The 17,531-nt window shown below is 49.7% G+C and overlaps 1 protein-coding gene across 4 annotated transcripts in view; it reads left to right on the forward strand.

Annotated features, from left to right (window-relative positions):
- The first annotated feature begins 257 nt into the window (after positions 1-257).
- LOC112862006 (protein-arginine deiminase type-4-like) overlaps positions 258-17,531 on the forward strand; it is a 34,420-nt gene continuing 17,146 nt past the window's right edge. For 2 of the 4 annotated variants that reach the window (XM_086715814.1, XM_086715813.1), the window contains exons 1-5: positions 258-410; positions 11,656-11,836; positions 14,211-14,277; positions 15,800-15,867; positions 17,350-17,467. In XM_086715814.1, coding sequence (XP_086571940.1) covers positions 319-410; positions 11,656-11,836; positions 14,211-14,277; positions 15,800-15,867; positions 17,350-17,467 — 526 coding nt within the window. In that variant the 5' untranslated portion in view covers positions 258-318. The remainder of the gene's footprint in view (positions 411-11,655; positions 11,837-14,210; positions 14,278-15,799; positions 15,868-17,349; positions 17,468-17,531) is intronic. The other 2 variants (XM_086715811.1, XM_086715812.1) reach the window with 1 other exon arrangement.

The following is a 17,531-nucleotide window of genomic DNA, read 5'->3' on the forward strand; positions in this document are numbered from 1 at the left end:
CAGGTGCGCACGGGGCTGTTATGTGAAGATTCAGACCTACGCTCCCCACCCCCAGGCTTCCTGAGCCCCTGGCCCTTCCCAGGAGACTGTGGGCGTCAGTGCCCTGATTCTGGCATCGTCACTCATACAGGCCCGAGGGGCAGCTCCTGGGCTGGGGAGGGTGGAGAGGACACGCCCCGGGGCCTGCGTGGGGAGGGCTAAGCCGCTGGCCCGCAAACCACAGGTGCTGACTCATGGCTCGGCCCGGCCGGGCCTTATAAAGGAACCAGCCGAGGGGCTCCCTGCAGCTGGAGGGACGACGCGCTGGCGGGAGGGACTATGGCCCAGGGCACGGTGATCCATGTGGCCCCGGAGGAGCCCACCTATGCCGTGTGTGTCCTGGGCACCGAAAGTCAGCTGGATGTCTACAGGTGAGCGGGGACATTCGGGGCCGGGGGCGGGGACGGGCCCAGTGATGCTGGATGAGCAGGTTCTGCCGACACAGGATGTGTGGTTGGCTGGGGCTTCCGGCCGCAGCCTCCGTAGCTGCCGCCAAGGGAGAAGCCAGAGGGGAAAGGCTGCGTGGCCCCGGGATGTGCCTGGACTCGAGGCGAGGGTTCCCCAGGGCCTCACCGCAAATGAATGACCACAGGGCCAACAGGACCCTCTCCTTTCGCCGTTGAGGCAACGGAGCTCAGAGAGGGTCTGTGACTTGCCTCACGGCACACAGCAGGCCCACGGCCCTGGAAGGAAGGCTAGGCCCTGGACTTCACGACCCACACCTGGTTCAAGGGGCCGTTTGCCAGCCCCCCACCTCTCAGCCGAGCCTCCCTCCAGGTGTGCGTAAGAACGCATCCGTGATGGGACAGGCTGTGGCGTGGGAGAGGCTGAGGCCAAGGCCAACTGAGCCTCAGGTTCCTCATCTGTGAAATGGGGATGATATCCACTTCACATGGAGGGTAGAGGGATTAAAGATGAAAGCGTGTAAGAACTCAGCATAGAGCTGGACATACTGTTAGTGGTTTTCATCCATCCATCCAACAAATACCAACTGAACACCTACTATGTGCCAAGCCGGCCCAGGCTCTGGTTAAACAAGATACGGTCTAGGGACGCTCAGTGCTCCTGGTCGGTGTCGTTGTCGTCAGTAGAGGTAGCGGCCTCCCCCGGCTTCCTCCCTCCCAGGCCGGACATCTGTGGTCCTCGATGGTGCCCACGGGACTGTCTGGGACATTTCCTTCAAAGTGGCACCGCTGCCTCAACCTGGACCGCGGTAGAGCAGCACCAAAGGGGGGAGCCTCCCGGAGACGTGGAGGGGAAGCGGGAGACCGAGAAGCCGAGGGATAAAGGGGAAAGAGAGGCTGGTGTCACCTGAGGCCACCTGCCCCCTCTGAGAGTGAGCTCCTTCTGAGACACAGAGCCCTGTCATTCACCAACCCCCACCCCCCCACCGGACGTCTCACACAGTGATGCCCCAGATTTCCCTCCCACTGCCCACACACAACTCACTCAACGGCCTTAGGAAGGCAGGCGGTGCTGCTATTCCCATTTGACAGAAGAGGAAGCTGAGGCTCTGAGGGGTTAAGTAACCCCCCTGAAGCCACACAGCCCAGAGGTGAGGGAGTTGGGATTCAGACCCAGGCAGCCTGTCTTGGGGACTCCTCCCTCTCCCTTCTTACCTGCCCTTGACCGCAGCCCCCCCACCCCTGCCCAGCCCTGCCTCACGAGGACCTTCTTCCCATCTCCTGGGCAGCCGCCCCACCGACTGCAGTCTGAATTCTCTTCATATGTGTATAAATAGATATATAATTTATTGTCAAATTGGTTTCCATACAACACCCAGGGCTCATTCCAACAGGTGCGCCCTCCTCGATGCCCACCCCCCGCCTCCCCCCTGAGAACAAACTGGGGGTTGATGGGGGTTGGGGGGGAGGGGAAAGAGGAGGTGAATTCTCTTCTTGAGACACGCCCTCCTCCCCAGCCCAGCCCCCTGGTCCTCCCCCTGCCGCGTGCATGCCTCCACCCCTTAGCTCAAGCCGAGCCCTCTGCCACTGGGCTCAGAGCCCCCGGGGTGAGAAAAACAGGGCTGGGGTGGGGGGGCGCCTGGGTGGCTCAGCGGGCTAAGCATCCGACTCTTGGTTTCGGCTCAGGTCACGATCTCACGGCTCATGAGTTCGAGCCCCACGGTGGGCTCTGTGCCAACAGTGGGGAGCCTGCTTGGGGTTCTCTCCATCCCTCTCTCTCTCTCTCTGCCCCTCCCTGGCTTGTTCTATCTCTCTCAAAATAAATAAACACAAAAATTAAAAAAAAAAAAAAGACAGGGTTGTAGAGGCAGGAGCAGACCTGGGGCTGTAGGACCCATATTCCAGAGCTGCTCTTAACAAATGCTGCTTGCGATTTCTGTTCTGCATTTGGAAAAGCTCTTTTCCTGTCATGGGAAATACACTGATGGTATTGCAACAAAATTCCACTGTCCCCCCAGCGTCTCCTTCTCAACAGGTGACCACTCAGTGTGACAGCGGGGAACACGGGCGAGTCTCTGTCTGAGCCTCGGTGTACCCGTCTGTCAAATGGGAACGTTAACATCCACCCTGCCGGTGCGTGGCGAGGATTACAAATGACACAAGTAATTTGGTCCCCCTTCCCGCAAAGACTGCGTGATCTCCCGAATTCAAGACTTGCAGACACTGAGTGCTGTGCGGCCGGGGGTCGTTGGGAAGCAAATGCCGGATGCGGAAGCTGGATCCAGAGGTCGCTTGTCTGGGGCTCCAGCTCTCAGCGCTGTCCCCGCAGAGGCTGGTAGAAATCGCACGGAGATCAGCTCTGGGTTGTCTTAAAGCAACACACACGGCGGCTCTGCCCCCCCCACACACACACAGTGAAAACCCCTCTGTGCTTATGGAAGCCCCTTGGTCAGGGACCCGAGAGGGTCTGAAACACAGCCGAAGGAAAGGACGTACATCCCAGGTCCAATCCCAGTGGTGCCACTTCCCAGCTGGGCCTCACTGCCCTGAGCCTCCGTTTCCCCATCTGGCACAGAGGGTGGCTGTGAGGCCACAGACCTGGCAGTCTGCACCCGTCTTCCTGCCCCTGGCGAGGAAGCCACGTGGGGCAGAGCGAGCCGAGGGGAACCCGCCGCGGGCCGGGGGCTGCGTGCGCCCCCGGCTCGGCCTGCCCGTTGTCGTTTGAGTCCCTTGTTCGTGTTCCTGCTGTTCCGAACGCCCAGCGTGCCCCTCTCCTGTCCTGCGGCTGAGATGACCAGCTCGCCGTCCTTGGAGGCTAAGAACTTGAGGTTGACTTTGCGGGGGTGGCATAAGGGCCCGTGCAGGGTGAACAGCCCACAGAAGGAAACTGGGCAACAGAGACCAGGGGAGCGTTGGGGGAAAGATGAGTTTCTTTTTCATCTGCTGCTTCTCGGTCCTGCAAAACTTACTTCAAAAATCGATCTCCTCCTGGGGCGCCTGGGTGGCTCAGTCGGTTAGGGGTCCGACTCTTGGTTTCGGCTCAGGTCGTGATCTCACTGTTTGTGGGATCCAGCCCTGTGTTGGGCTCTGTGCTGACAGCGTGGAGCCTGCTTGGGATTCTCCCTCCCTCCCTGTCTCGCGGCCCCTCCCCTGCTTGCGTGCACGTGCACTCTCTCTCAAAATACATGCACACATAAACATTAAAAAAAATAATCTCCTGAAAGAAAATATCAAAATGTCAATGATTGTCTCTAAGTTGGTAAGATTCCATTCTCTTCTAGGCAACTCCTCCCTCCCTTCCTCCCCCCTCCCTCCCTTCCTTCCTCCCTTCCTTCCTTCTTTCCTTCCTTCCTCCCTTCTTTCCTTCCTTCCTCCTTCCCTCCCTTCCTTCCTCCCTTCCTTCCCTTCCTTCCTTCCTTCCTTCCTTCCTTCCTTCCTTCCTCCCTTCCTTCCTCCCTTCCTCCCTTCCTTCCTTCCTCTGTCTGCCTCTCCCCTACTTTCTTCCTTGCTAGCCTCATATTAATGACATCACTGTGGGACAAATTTCCCCAAACCCAGTGGCTTGAAACAATATCGTCTATTCTCTCGCCTTGTCTGTGGGGCAGGACTCCTGTGTGGCTTCCTGGGTCCTCCGCTTTGGGGCACCAGTGGGGGACACGGAGACACTGTCCAGGTGTCAGTGGAGCCATAGTCATGTTAGCAAGCCTGTTCACATAGATGTTGGCAGGACTCGGTTCCCCGTGGGCTGGACGCCTCCCTCGGTTGTTTGCCATCTGGGCCTCTCCGTAGCTCACAACATGGCAGCTGACTTCTCAAGGTGAGGAAGCCAAGGAGAGAGGGGTGAGGGAGAGAGGCAGAGAGAAAGTGTCTTTTGTAACCTCAGCCACAGAAGTGACAACCCATCGCTTTCGCCATTTTCCATTGGTTAGAAGGCCGTCACTAGGCCCTTCCCACCCTCAGGAGGAGGGATTTACAGGAGGGCATGAGCACCAGAGGTGGAATTATTGGGGGCCATGTTCAAAGACTGCCTATCACGTACTTTTCCTAATTCTCTATAAGGAATACATGCAGCTTTTGATACAGAGAAGGAGAATTTGACGACAAAAATAAAAATGGAAAATGCAATCATAACACTCATATCCTTGTGACCTTGTGGAGTCAGCTTCCCCCCCCCCTCCAGGCTCCCCAGGGAGCCTTCCATAGTTTGAATCTGCTGCCATTACTAGTCCTTCCACGGTCTGTGGGTCACTCACTGGTACAGAAAGTACCCTCTCAGAACACTGTCAGACATATCTCCTGGGGTACATGCTCCAGGGATGCCCTGGGGTGTCTGTCTAGCGGTGGAATCGTTGGGTTTGAGGGGCCAATGTCTGACTTCATAGGAGAACACCCAGTCGTTTTACAGAGTGGTTAACTTCACCCCCATAAGCAGTGTGTTAGAGTTGACTTTGAACCATATTGTCTATGGCATTATTTTTCGCCAGTCAGGTTGGTGTGTACTCCTGTGTTACTATGGCCTGGATATTTTTGTTTCCTTACTTATTAGTGAGATGGAGCGAGTCTTCACATGTTTATCATCCTTTTCTGTTTCAACCTCTGTGAACGCCTGTTTATGTCTTTGGCCATTTTTTTCTATTGTGTTATCTGTCTTTTTCATATTGATTAGCCCAAGTTCTTTACATATTGTGGGTGCTAAGCCTTTTTGGTTTTATGTCATGAATATCTTCTCCTTAGATTATGCTAGTCTTTTCACTTTATGGTGTCTTTTGGTAAACAGAAGACAGTTATTCTCATTTAGTTGAATTTACAATCTTTAATACTTATTAGTTTTGTGTTTTGTTTGAGAAATGGTATAAACATGCTGCAACATCTTTTTTTAAAAGATCAAACACCTGTTTATGACAAGACTCTCAGTAAACTTAGAGGGGAATTTCCTCAGCTTGATAAAGACTATTTACAAAAAACCTACAGCTAACATCACACCTAATGGTGAGAAATTTGCAGCTTTCCCACCAAAATCAGGAGCAAGGCGAAGATGTCCCCTCTTACCACCGCTTTTCAACATCATACTAAAATTCCTAACAAGTGCAATGAGACTAGAAAGGGAAAGAAGAGAGATACAAATTGGAAAGAAAGAAATAAGCCTCTCTTCATTTGCAGGTCATATGATCGTCTTTGTAGAAAATCCAAACACATTAACAATAACAACAAAAAACAAACCTTCTAAAACCATGACAAGGCTGTAGGATACAGTGTTAATGTGGAAAAGTCCATCATGTTCCTACATACTGCCAACAAACAAGTGAAATTTGAAATTTAAAAACATGATACCATCTATATTTGGACTCCCCCCCCCCAAATTTAATACTTAGCTATAAATCTAATAAAACCTATATGAGGAAACTACAAAACTCTGATGAAAGAAATCAAAGAAGTAAATAAATGGAGAGATAGTCCATGTTCATGGATAGGAAGATTCAATATTGGCAAGATGTGAGTCCTTCCCAACTTGATCTATAGATTCAATGCAATCCCATTTTGTGGGTATCAACAAACTGATTCTAAAGTTGATATGAAGAGGTAAAAAAAAATCAGAATAGCCAACAGAGTATTAAAGGAGAAGAATAAAGTTGGAGGACTGACACTACATTGTAAAGACTTCTTATAAAGCTACAGTGATCCAAGTCAGTGTGGTATTGGCAAAGGAACAGAGAAATAAATAAATGGAACAGAATAGAGAGCCCAGAAATGGACCCACATAAATACATCAACTGACCTTTGGCAAAGAAGCAAAGGCAACACAACGGGGGAAAAAAGGTAGTTTTTTCAACAAATGGTACAACGACTGGACATCCACCTCCAAAAAAGGAATCTAGACACAGACCTTATATCATTCACAAAAATAAACTCAGAACAGGCCATGGACCTAAATGTAAAACAGATAATTATAAAATTCTCAGAAGGTAACATAAGAGAAAATCTAGATGAATTTGGGTTTGGCAATTGCTTTTTAGATACAACCCCAAGGGCGTAATCCAGGAAAGAAAGAATTGACACGTTGGACTTCATTAAAATTGAAAAGTTCTGCTCTAAAAAAGACTGTCAAGTGGATTGAAAGACAAACCACAGGCTGGGAGAAAATATTTACAAAAGATATATCTGGTAAAGGATTGTTATCCAAAACATACAAAGAACTCTTAATAACAAACAACCTGGTTGAAAATGGGCTAAAGCTCTTAACAGACACCTGGCCAAAAAAAAGATACACAGATGGCAGGTAAGTGTGTGAAAAGATGCTCCACGTGATATGTCATTGGGGAAATGAAAAATAAAGCAATCATGAGATGCCACTCCACTAATGCCACTCCATTAGAATGGCCAAAATCCAGAACACGGAGAACACCAAATGCTGGAGAGGATGTGGAAGGACAGGAACTCTCACTTCATTGCTGGTGATAATGCAAAATGGTACAGCCACTTTGGAAGAGAGTTTGGTGGTTTCCTACAAAACTAAACATACTCTTAACCATACAGACCAGTAACTGCACTCCTTGGTATTTACCCAAAGGGGTTGAAAACTTATGTCCACACAAAATTTGCACACAGACGTTTATAGGAGCTTTATTCATAATTGCCCGAACTCGGAAGCAACCAAGAAGTCTTTCAGTAGGTGAATGGATAAACCAATGGAACATCCAGACAATGGAATATTATCCAGTGCTAAAAAGAGGTGAGCTCTCAAATCATGAAAAGACATGGAGGAAACTTAAATTCATATTACTAAGAAAGAAGCCAATCTAAAAGAAGCCTACTGGGGCGCCTGGGTGGCGCAGTCGGTTAAGCGTCCGACTTCAGCCAGGTCACGATCTCGCGGTCTGTGAGTTTGAGCCCCGCGTCGGGCTCTGGGCTGATGGCTCAGAGCCTGGAGCCTGTTTCCGATTCTGTGTCTCCCTCTCTCTCTGCCCCTCCCCCGTTCATGCTCTGTCTCTCTCTGTCCCAAAAATAAATAAAAAACGTTTAAAAAAAATAAAGAAATAAAAAATAAAAGAAGCCTACTATACGATCCCGACTATGTAACGTTCTGGAAAAGAGAAAACTATGGCAGCAGTAAAAACTCAGTGGTTGCCAGGGGTTGGGAGGAAGGAGGAATGGTCAGAGCACAGAGGATTTTTAGGGCAACGACACTACTCTGTATGATACCATCATGGTGGATACATGTCATTGTGCATATGTTTGTTTAAGACCATGGAATGTACAACACCAAGAGTGAAATGTAATGTAAACTGTAGACTTTGGGTGATTATGATATATCATCGGAGGTCTATCAATTTCAATGAATGTACCACTCCAGTGGATGATGTTGATAATGGGGGAGACTGTATGTAGGGGTAGGGAGCAGGAGCTATATGGGAAATCTCTGTACCTTCCTCTCAATTTTGCTGTGAACCTAAAACTTCTCTAAATAACAAAATCTATTTTTTTTTTAAATTTTTTTTTTCAACGTTTATTTATTTTTGGGACAGAGAGAGACAGAGCATGAACGGGGGAGGGGCAGAGAGAGAGGGAGACACAGAATCGGAAACAGGCTCCAGGCTCTGAGCCATCAGCCCAGAGCCCGACGCGGGGCTCGAACTCACGGACCGCGAGATCGTGACCTGGCTGAAGTCGGACGCTTAACCGACTGCGCCACCCAGGCGCCCCAACAAAATCTATTTTTAAAAAAATTCAAATTTTTGCCTTTCGTATGTAAGTCTTAAATCCCCCTGCAGCTTGTTTTTGTATATGGTGTGAGGATGGGATCGACTGAATTATTCATCCCATTTAACTATTTTCCATATGGGCATTCAATTGTCCCAGCACCATTTGCACAACCTTACATAATCTTACAAAATCTTACCTTGCCCACTTGTCTGCAAGACCACTGTGTCACAGGTCAAGTAGAATCTCTCTTAAGTTACAACTGTCATTTGTCCCTGCCTGAGCCGTTATAGTGCCATACTTGGCTTTCTGGTAAATTCATATCTGGTAGAGAAAGTTCCTCACATTTTGCTTCTTGTCTGTGAGGAATACTTTGATTACCTTAACCCCTTGGTTTTCTGCATAAATCTTGGAATCAACTTGTCAAGTTCTATGAAAAGCCCTGCAATTCCATTGAATATATAAATTCATTTGGAGCAAATTCAAATCGCAATGATATTAGGCCTTCCTACCCATGTTTGTGGTACTTCTTTCTATTAATTTGGGTCTTCTCTAAAGCTTTCAATAGGCTTGTTTTTCTCCATAAAATCATTTAAAATTATTTTTTAAAATTATTTTTTTCTAACTATTTATTGCTGGTATCCAGAAATGCAACTGAATTTTGCCTCTCTGCCTCACTATCTTATTACATTCTTTGTATTTCTTTTGAATTTAAATTTTAAAATGTTTGGGGGAGGCTTCAGATAATCATGCCGTGAAGTTTTTGTTACCTTTTATTAACTATCTACAAAATAATTTGTTTTTCCTGTCGTGATGTTTCTTTCTTAGTTTTCAAAATTTTTTTTCTCCTTGATCAATCTTGCCAGAGGTTTATCGGTTGTTTTAGTCTATTTTGGCTTTGTTGATTTACTTGTTTTATATTTCAGATTTCCACCATCTTTATTTTCTTTATTTTGGGAAATTACATTCTACTTTATTTGTCTATTTTTTTTCTAAATACTTACTTATTAGATTTTCTCTTCTTTTTGGAGATATAGGCCTGTAAGGCACAAAGCAACACCTTCAGTTCCCCCCAAAGTTTTGAAATATGGTGTGTTAACTGTTGCTGTAAGTATTATTATTGAATTTCTGTTAATTGTCCTTTGACTTGTAAGTTATCTAGAAGTCTGGTTTTTAAATTTTCATATGAATGGGACTTTTTTGGTAAGTTTTTAAATATTTTATTTATTTTTGAGAGCGAGAGAGACAGAGTATGAGCAGGGGCGGGGCAGAGAGAGAGGGAGACACAGAATCTGAAGCAGGCTCCAGGCTCTGAGCTGCCAGTACAGAGCCCGACGTGGGGCTCGATCCCACGAACTGTGAGATCATGACCTGAGGCGAAGTAGGAAGCTTAACTGACTGAGCCACCCAGGCACCCCTCAAATGTGTGGGACTCTTAACAATGGACTTTATGTTAGTGACTCCTAACCTAGTTACGTTCTGATCAAAGAATATGCTACCTACCCTGTATGTGACCTATCCTTTAACATTTGTTGCCCTTATTTTGGTGGCCAATGATGTGATTAATGTTTTTTTGGTGTTCCATGTGTGCTTTGTTTGGGAAAATGTATATTCACTATTTGTGGAGCAAAGAATTCTAGGTATGTCTACGAAATCAAGCTTGTTAATCATGTTACTAATTTTTTGTCTGCTTAATCCATTGTTAACTGAGAAAGACTTGAAGTTTTTAACTATGATGATGGGTTTGTCAGCTTCTCCCTGTATTTCTATCAAATTTTGCCTTATATGTATATTGGGGCTATGTTGTTAGGTGCATATAACTTTAGAATATGTTCTAAGTGAGTTGAACCTTAAATTAATAGGCTGTGATCCTCTCTATTGCTAATGGTGTGTTTTTCATCTAGGGGTGCCTGGGTGGCTCACTGGGTTGAGCATTTGACTCTTGATTTCAGCTCAGGTATGATCCCAAGGTTGTGGGATCAAACCCTGCCTCAGGCTCTGCACTGAGCCTGGAGCCTGCTTGAGATTCTCTCTCTCTCTCCCTCTCTCTCTCTCTTTCTCTCCCCCTCTGCCCCTCTCCCCTGCTCATGCTCTCTCTTGCTCTCTCTCTCTCTCTCTCAAATAAACAAATAAGGATGCTTGGGCGGCTCAGTCAGTTAACTTCGGCTCAGGTCACGATCTCCAGGTTCATGGGTTTGAGCCCCATATCAGGCTCTGTGCTGACAGCTCAGAGCCTGGAGCCTGCTTCGGATTCTGTATCTCCCTCTCTCTCTGCCCCTTCTCCGCTCACACTCTGTCTCTCTCTCTCAAAAATAAATAAACATTAAAAAAGCAAGTAAATATATAAATAAAAATAAAAATAAAAACAATAAAATAAACAAATAAATAAATAAAAATTAATTTAGCCTGATACTAATATACTCACCCCAGGTTCTCTTTTGGTCAGTATTGGCTTAATGTATGTTTTTTCCTTTTCTTTAAATTTCATCTTTTCTGGATCCTTATATTTTAGGTGTATCTCTTACAATTATTTTGTGGGGCACACAATTCTACGTTAACAGTTATTTCTTCAAAATACTTTGAAGCTGTTATTCAACTGTCCTCCGGACTTCATTGTTGCGACCGGGAAGCCGGCTTTCTTTCTTTCTTTTTTTTTTTTTTTCAACGTTTTTCACTCATTTTTGGGACAGAGAGAGACAGAGCATGAACGGGGGAGGGGCAGAGAGAGAGGGAGACACAGAATCGGAAACAGGCTCCAGGCTCCGAGCCATCAGCCCAGAGCCCGACGCGGGGCTCGAACTCACGCACCGCGAGATCGTGACCTGGCTGAAGTCGGACGCTTAACCGACTGCGCCACCCAGGCGCCCCAAGCCGGCTTTCAATCTAATAGTTATTCCTTTGTAGATGATCTGACTTTTCTTTCTGGATACCTTTCACATCTTCTCCTTGGTTTGGGTGTTCCTCAATTTAAGCACGTGGTGTGTGTGTGTGTGTGCACGTGCACACAGAGAAGGGAGTCCTTGGAGATCTCCCCTATGTCTCAGGGTCTCAGCAATGCTCTGCGAAGCATATCTTAATCGTGATCCGGTTGTTTCGTGAGAGGAAGGTCCTTCAGAGTACCGGTCGGCCGTATTCCAGAAGCAGGAGTCCGCGTGATCGTTTATCTACGCACAAGCCCACGTGTGCGCGCTTGCGTGGTGTAAACCCCTGGGCACGCCGTCTGCTGTGCGCACACATCCGTGTGTGTGCCTTTGGTGGGCACGTCCCTCCGCGATTCTCCTAGTTCAAGTGTAAGCCCTTCGGCCCAGGGGCTTTTCTGTTTCTCACCACCTCCCGGCAAGCTCACGGTGCCCACCCCACGCCCCCCGCCACCGCCCTGCCCCGTGGTCAGGGCCGACTGGCTGCCACCTGGCGTTTACGCCTGTTGGGGGGAAGGGAGAACGCTGGGGCATCATTGGTGACCCAGGCCCGCCTCACTGTACCCCCCCGTCCTCCCCAACGGTCTCTTCCACAGCTCTGCCCCCACGGGCTGCACGTCCTTCAGCATCAGTGCCTCCCCAGGAGTGATCGTGGACGTTGCCCACGGCCCTCCAGCCAAGAAGAAACCCAAGGGCTCCTCCAAGTGGTCCCTGGACCCGAGGATGGAGGTGAGCCTGAGGGTGAGAGATGCCAGCAGCAGCACAGGCGACCAAAAGGTGAGTGTGGCAGGGGCGGGGGTGGGACGTGTGGGAGGAGGCCAGCCAGTGGCATCAGGTCTGCTACTCACAGGCTGTCCCGCATTGACCCCCAGCCCCCGCCCCGGCAGGGGTCTCTATCCTCCTCCTCCCCGGGTATCTATGACGACCGTCGCGGCCACGGCAGCCTCACAACGTACGGGTGCCAGGGGGTTGCGGAGGCCAGGGTTTTTATTCGATCCGTCCGTTCAGCAAATGTTTACTGTTCACCTACTACATGCCAGGCACTGCCGGGCACTGGAGACACAGAAGGGATTAAGATAGGCGAGGCTGCAGACCGCACGGGGCTTACAAGCCAGATCAAACACAGGTAAGCAATTGGGAACGGTAGCGTGTGCTGGGAGGCCACGGCCAGGCAGCCCTAGGAAGCTCTGATCCGTGCCCACTTGTTTCCTGTGGCTGCTGAACCAATGACCGCGCACCATATCAGCTCAAGTCAACGGAAATCTATTCCCTCTGGAGGACAGAAGTCCAAAATCAAGGTGTCCGTACAGCTGCCCTCCCCCCGGAGGCTCTAGGGGAGACCCCGTTCTTTGCTTCCTCCGGCTTCCTAGACCTGTGGCCCTGTCACTCCAGTCCCCCCCTCCTCAGGCTGTCAGATCTCCCTCTGCCTCACTCTTAAGAAGGACACTTGTCACTGGGTTTAAGAGCTCCCCGGATAATCCACGTGGATCTGCTCTCAAGACCCTTCACTTAATTACCTCTGCAAAGACCTTTTCTCCAAATAAGGTCACGTTCGCAAGTTCCAAGACTTATCTTTGTGGGGACGGCCATTCAACCCATTGCACGCCCCTTTAACCGTAGATGAGCTCAGGAGGAGCCTCCGGGGTTGCCCAAGAGATCTGGGCCAATGAGCACTTGTTTCCAGAAGGACAGGCCAAGCGGTCATCCCCTTGGGATGGAGCGTTGTTGCCTGCCGTCGGAGCAGAGAGTTTGGGCCCTAAAGTAGGTCGGTGAGGGTGCAATCAGGGAAAACTTCCTGGAAGAAGTGGCAAGCTGACGGATGGTAGAAATGACCCGCCTAAGAGAGGGAAAGTGGAGTGGGAACTCTACACAGGATACGCGGCCTGTGTGCACACTCTAGATGAGGAGATGGTCAGGCGTGTGTTGGGGAAACTGAGGAAGATATGCATGGCAAGAAAAGAGGGTGAGGAGGAAAGCGGGGGAGAGGGAGCCAGCGTCAGAGGGCTTGGCATCAGGCACCTCATTTTCTGAGGGCAACAGGAAGCCAGTGACAACCTGTCATCCAGGGAGTAACAAGTCTGCATTTGTCTTAGAAAGTCCCCACTGGCTGCCGCGTCCAGAGTAGATTGGATCCAGGCAGTAGACTGGAGGCTGATGCCCCGGTCTAGATGCGAGGTGATGGCGGCTGTGACCCCTCCCTGGATCCCCACTATCTACAGGACAGACCCAAACACCTCAGTCCATCCCCTCAGAGCACCACTTCTTGGGGTCACAGCTCTGCGGGTTTGCTTTGGGGAGCAAACCCTCTGCCATTTTGCTCAAAAGTGTCAATCTTGACGCTCCGCCCCCCCCCCATGACCAGGGTGAGCCAATCAGATCCACTCTTCCTGGATTTTTGAACCCTGGGCATGTTGGGGGGGGGCGGGGTGGATGGACGAGACCGGCTCCCATCTAAAACTCCCCCCTCTCAGATCCTCCGAGGGTCGGGCTCCAGCCTTTTCAGGGTCTGGCTTTTCCGGTCCCTGCCATCCCTTCTGCTTGACCGAGTGGCTTACAGCCAGCGCTCTCTCCGATGCGGTCTCCACCACGTCTCCAGCTGCGGAGCCCCTACTCCTCTTCCAGGGTCCACCTTCCAGGGTACCCCCCCCCCCATATGGCCTCCGCAGGCTCAGCCCTTCCATTTCTGGCACCCACAGGGCCCACTTCTTTTAAAAACAATTTTTTTTTTTAAGGTTTATCCATTTTTCAGAGTGGAGAGCGAGGGTGAGAGCAGGGGAGGGGCAGAGAGAGAGGGAGACACCGAATCTGAAGCAGGCTCCGGCTCTGAGCCATTAGCACAGAGCCCAACGCCGGGCTGGAAGCCACCAACTGCGAAATCATGACCTGCGCTGAAGTCGGTCGCTTGACCGACTGAGCCCCCCAGGCGCCACCCGCCCGCCCCCATAGGGCCCACTTCTAAGCATTGTGGTCATCTGAGTACTTTGCTGCCCCCTCTGCTCCCACCAGTTGGGGTGCTCCTTATAGGCTGGGACCATTTCCTGTTCATCCTGGTCTCTGCAACATCCCACCCTGAGCTGGCACAGAGCAGGGGTCTAGTTAGTGTTTGTTGAATGACTAAGAGAAGATATTCATGGTTTGCTCTGCCTTTTAGGTCCAGATTTCATACTATGGATCGAAGACCAGCCCGATCCAAGCCCTGCTCTATGTCACTGGTGTCGGTAAGTGACCACCAGGATCTTGGGGTCCCACTGCCCCCCTCCCACACACACACACACACACACCACCCTTGCAAGGCATCTCTCCGGGAGAAACTACACACTGGATCTTACTTTAGACTGAGCAGAAAAAAGGGACAATCTCTGGCTAGTCATGCATCTGGTGGTTCGTAAATATCCCCTCCCCCATCAGTGAACCATAAAGAAATTCACCGAGGGGTAGGGGAGGGAAGGCATTTACAGAGTGTGCAATGACACGTTAATATTTTCTCAACTTAGGAAGTGCCACATATATTTTCCATATATGAGCCTCTATACCTTTTGATACTTCAAATATTTATAAGAAAAGCAGATGATGACAGTCTTATACAATAATAGACCAATGTTCCCCAAATGCCACGACTTACGTCCCGTCTTTGCCATTCTGCCGTACCGATGATCTGCCTAGACTCATATTTATTTAATAGTCTTCTTTAAATAAAGTAAATTTTCTAACTTGACCTCATCATAAATGATAATTTTATAAGATTGTTGTTGCCATTTAAACGCGCATTAAATATATGAACGGCATGTGAAAACGTCACGTTTCATTTCATTAATGGGTTTCATTCATTAACAAATCAATTTCATGCATTAATACACACTTATTTCATGAGTATGCATTTTAATAATATGAACGATATAGCACTAATTCTATACCGGGTGCTGTGCTGAGACTTTACATTTAAACCATATGAAATTGGTACTGTTACAGCCCATTTGACAGATGAGGAAACTGAGGCACAAGAGGCCGACAGAGCTGCCTAAGTTCCTGCAGCCGGTTAGTGAAGGAGCCGGGAAATGCAGAGCATTCAACTCTATGCTGCTCTGACCCGACTACCACATGGCCGTGGATGTGTTTAAAAGGTCATCCAGGTCAACTTCACACTGGGAGCTCACAAGGTCATTACATATACTCTATGTAACCCCTTACAGATGTGACCACACGTGCTGATGAGAGGGTGGGAGGGATTTAGAAACAGGTGTATGCTTTCTCGGACTTGGCATTTGCATAGAGAGGGGTATGTCTGGGGCCATGATTTGTCCCCAGCACAGTCATAATGCACATAAAGAAGAGCCTGGTGAGGCTGGGTCCCCCACCCCAAGGTCACTGGGGACTGGAGTTGAGGCCAGAGGTCTCTGGGAGCCCGGCGAGGTGTCTTTGCACCAAGCATCCCATTGGGGGTGGCTGGGAATTCTTTCTGAACCCCTGAAGGTGGCTAGACATGTAGGGTCTGGGTAGCATCGCAGCTGTGACAAGTTCCCCTGCAAAGGAAAGTGCGTGCGGTCAGAAGCTCCAGCTCTGCTGTCTGAATTGCAGTCAGACGTCTTCCTGGGGGACATGGGGGCATCTTTGAACTTGTGTCTCCCCTGAAGCCGTGCAGTGCAGACAATCTCCCGGGGAAAGGATTATCCCCACCCCGGGCCAGACTGAGTGCCTTGACCTTGTCCCTTCACCAACCCTCTCCTCTTGGTGGGATTGCAGAAATCTCCTTGAGCGCGGACATCACCCGCACTGGCAAAGTGAAGCCTGCCGGAGCCCAGAAAGGCCAGGTAGGCTCAAGCCTCTGGACGCTCCAGCTGCGCCCTGACTCCGTTGGGTTCTCCTCTGGCGCCCCCTGCTGGTGATGGCACAAATGGCCGCCTGTCCCTTTAGCAAGAACCAGGGAGAGAAGAAAAGGACAATCCCCATGTCCATTTTGATGCATATGTTCCCCGTCTCTTTTGCAAAGCTAGATGTTCACCCGTTGTGCGTTCAGAGCATGTGTTGTCCTACAAATTGGAAACGACAGAGTCATCCAGTTAATGCAGGCGGTTCTTAACTCTGGCAAAAAAAAAAAAAAAAAAAAAAAAAAAAACCCTCCCACTGGGGGCTTTCTGGGCTGGGGGGAGAGATTCCCCTGGTGCTGCTGGTGGGGAGTGATGAATAGAGAAAGGAAGGACTGGCAGGGGGGAGGAGAGGGAAGGAGCCAAGTGGGGGTGGGGAAAGTGTGATGCTGAAAGCCCCAGCGAGGCACGCAGGCTGTCCTAACTGGGGTCTGCAGAGGATAAAGCTCAGGGAGCAACTGAAATCCCAAAGCTGCCTGCCCGATTTAATGCTGGTGAGCCCTTTAGAAGGAAAAGACCTGTCCAAAGATGAAGATCCCTCTGTGGGGTCAGCCAAAGGCAGAGGGAAAAATTACCATCTGAGCAGTGGACTCATGCTTCTGTCCCATCCCAACCCAGTCATTCCCTGGGGGTGGGACCTGCAAACAGAAGACGTCATCGCCAATAGGTCCCTCCCGGGAGGGGCTGCTTAATTGGCTTTCATCTTTGGACAGGCAGCAACGAACTGCTAAGAATAGTACCCACACTTTGGTGAAGGAGTAATTAAAGAGTTCACGATGGGCATCGAGGAGGGCACCTGTTGGGGTGAGCACTGGGTGTTGTATGGAAAGCAATTGGACAACACATTTCATATTTAAAAAAAAAAAAAAAGAGTTCACGTAAGAGTAACCATTTACATTCGAATCTTGCCACAAATATTTAGCTCAGTTTGGTTTGCCAATCAGACAGTTTCTTAGAGCCACTGAAATCAATTTTACTGTCTTGGGCTCCTTTTTTAAAGTTTATTTATTTTGAGAGAGAGAGAGAGAGAGCAGGGGAGGGGCAGAGAGAGAGGGAGAGAGAGAATCCCAAGCAGGCTTCCACGCTGTCAGCGCAGAGCCCCATGCAGGGCTTGAACCCACGAACCGTGAGATCATGACCTGAGCCAAAGTCGAGAGTCAGACGCTTAACTGACTGAGCCACCCAGGCGCCCCTCTTGGGCTCCTTTCCATAGGTGGATGCATTGCATTTGGGGGGAATTTGTTTAGGATTTTTGGAGCAGGAAAAATCCCCTCTTGGGACTAAAGAATTGACCTGATGTGGGAGCGAGATGTGGAAACTGCACAAGCCTATCGGGGTGCTGGGGAAAGGTGGCTCTGCTTCCCCCACGAGGTGGAGGGACACACACAGGTTTTCTAAACGTGCCCCGTCTCTGCTGGGCGTCCACAGAGGGCCTGGACCTGGGGCCCCCGCGGGCAAGGCGCCATCCTGCTGGTGAACTGCGACAAGGACAACCCCAAATCTTCCACCATAGACTGCAAGGATGATAGGGTGCTTGACAGCCAAGGTAAGGACCCCCACCCCCCAGCCTCCCCCCTGCCCAGAGAGCTAATGGAAATAGAGCTTTGTCT

This window comes from Puma concolor, chromosome C1 (assembly GCF_028749965.1).
Source record: "Puma concolor isolate L17-30 chromosome C1, mPumCon1.1.hap2, whole genome shotgun sequence".
Taxonomy (NCBI): domain Eukaryota; kingdom Metazoa; phylum Chordata; class Mammalia; order Carnivora; family Felidae; genus Puma; species Puma concolor.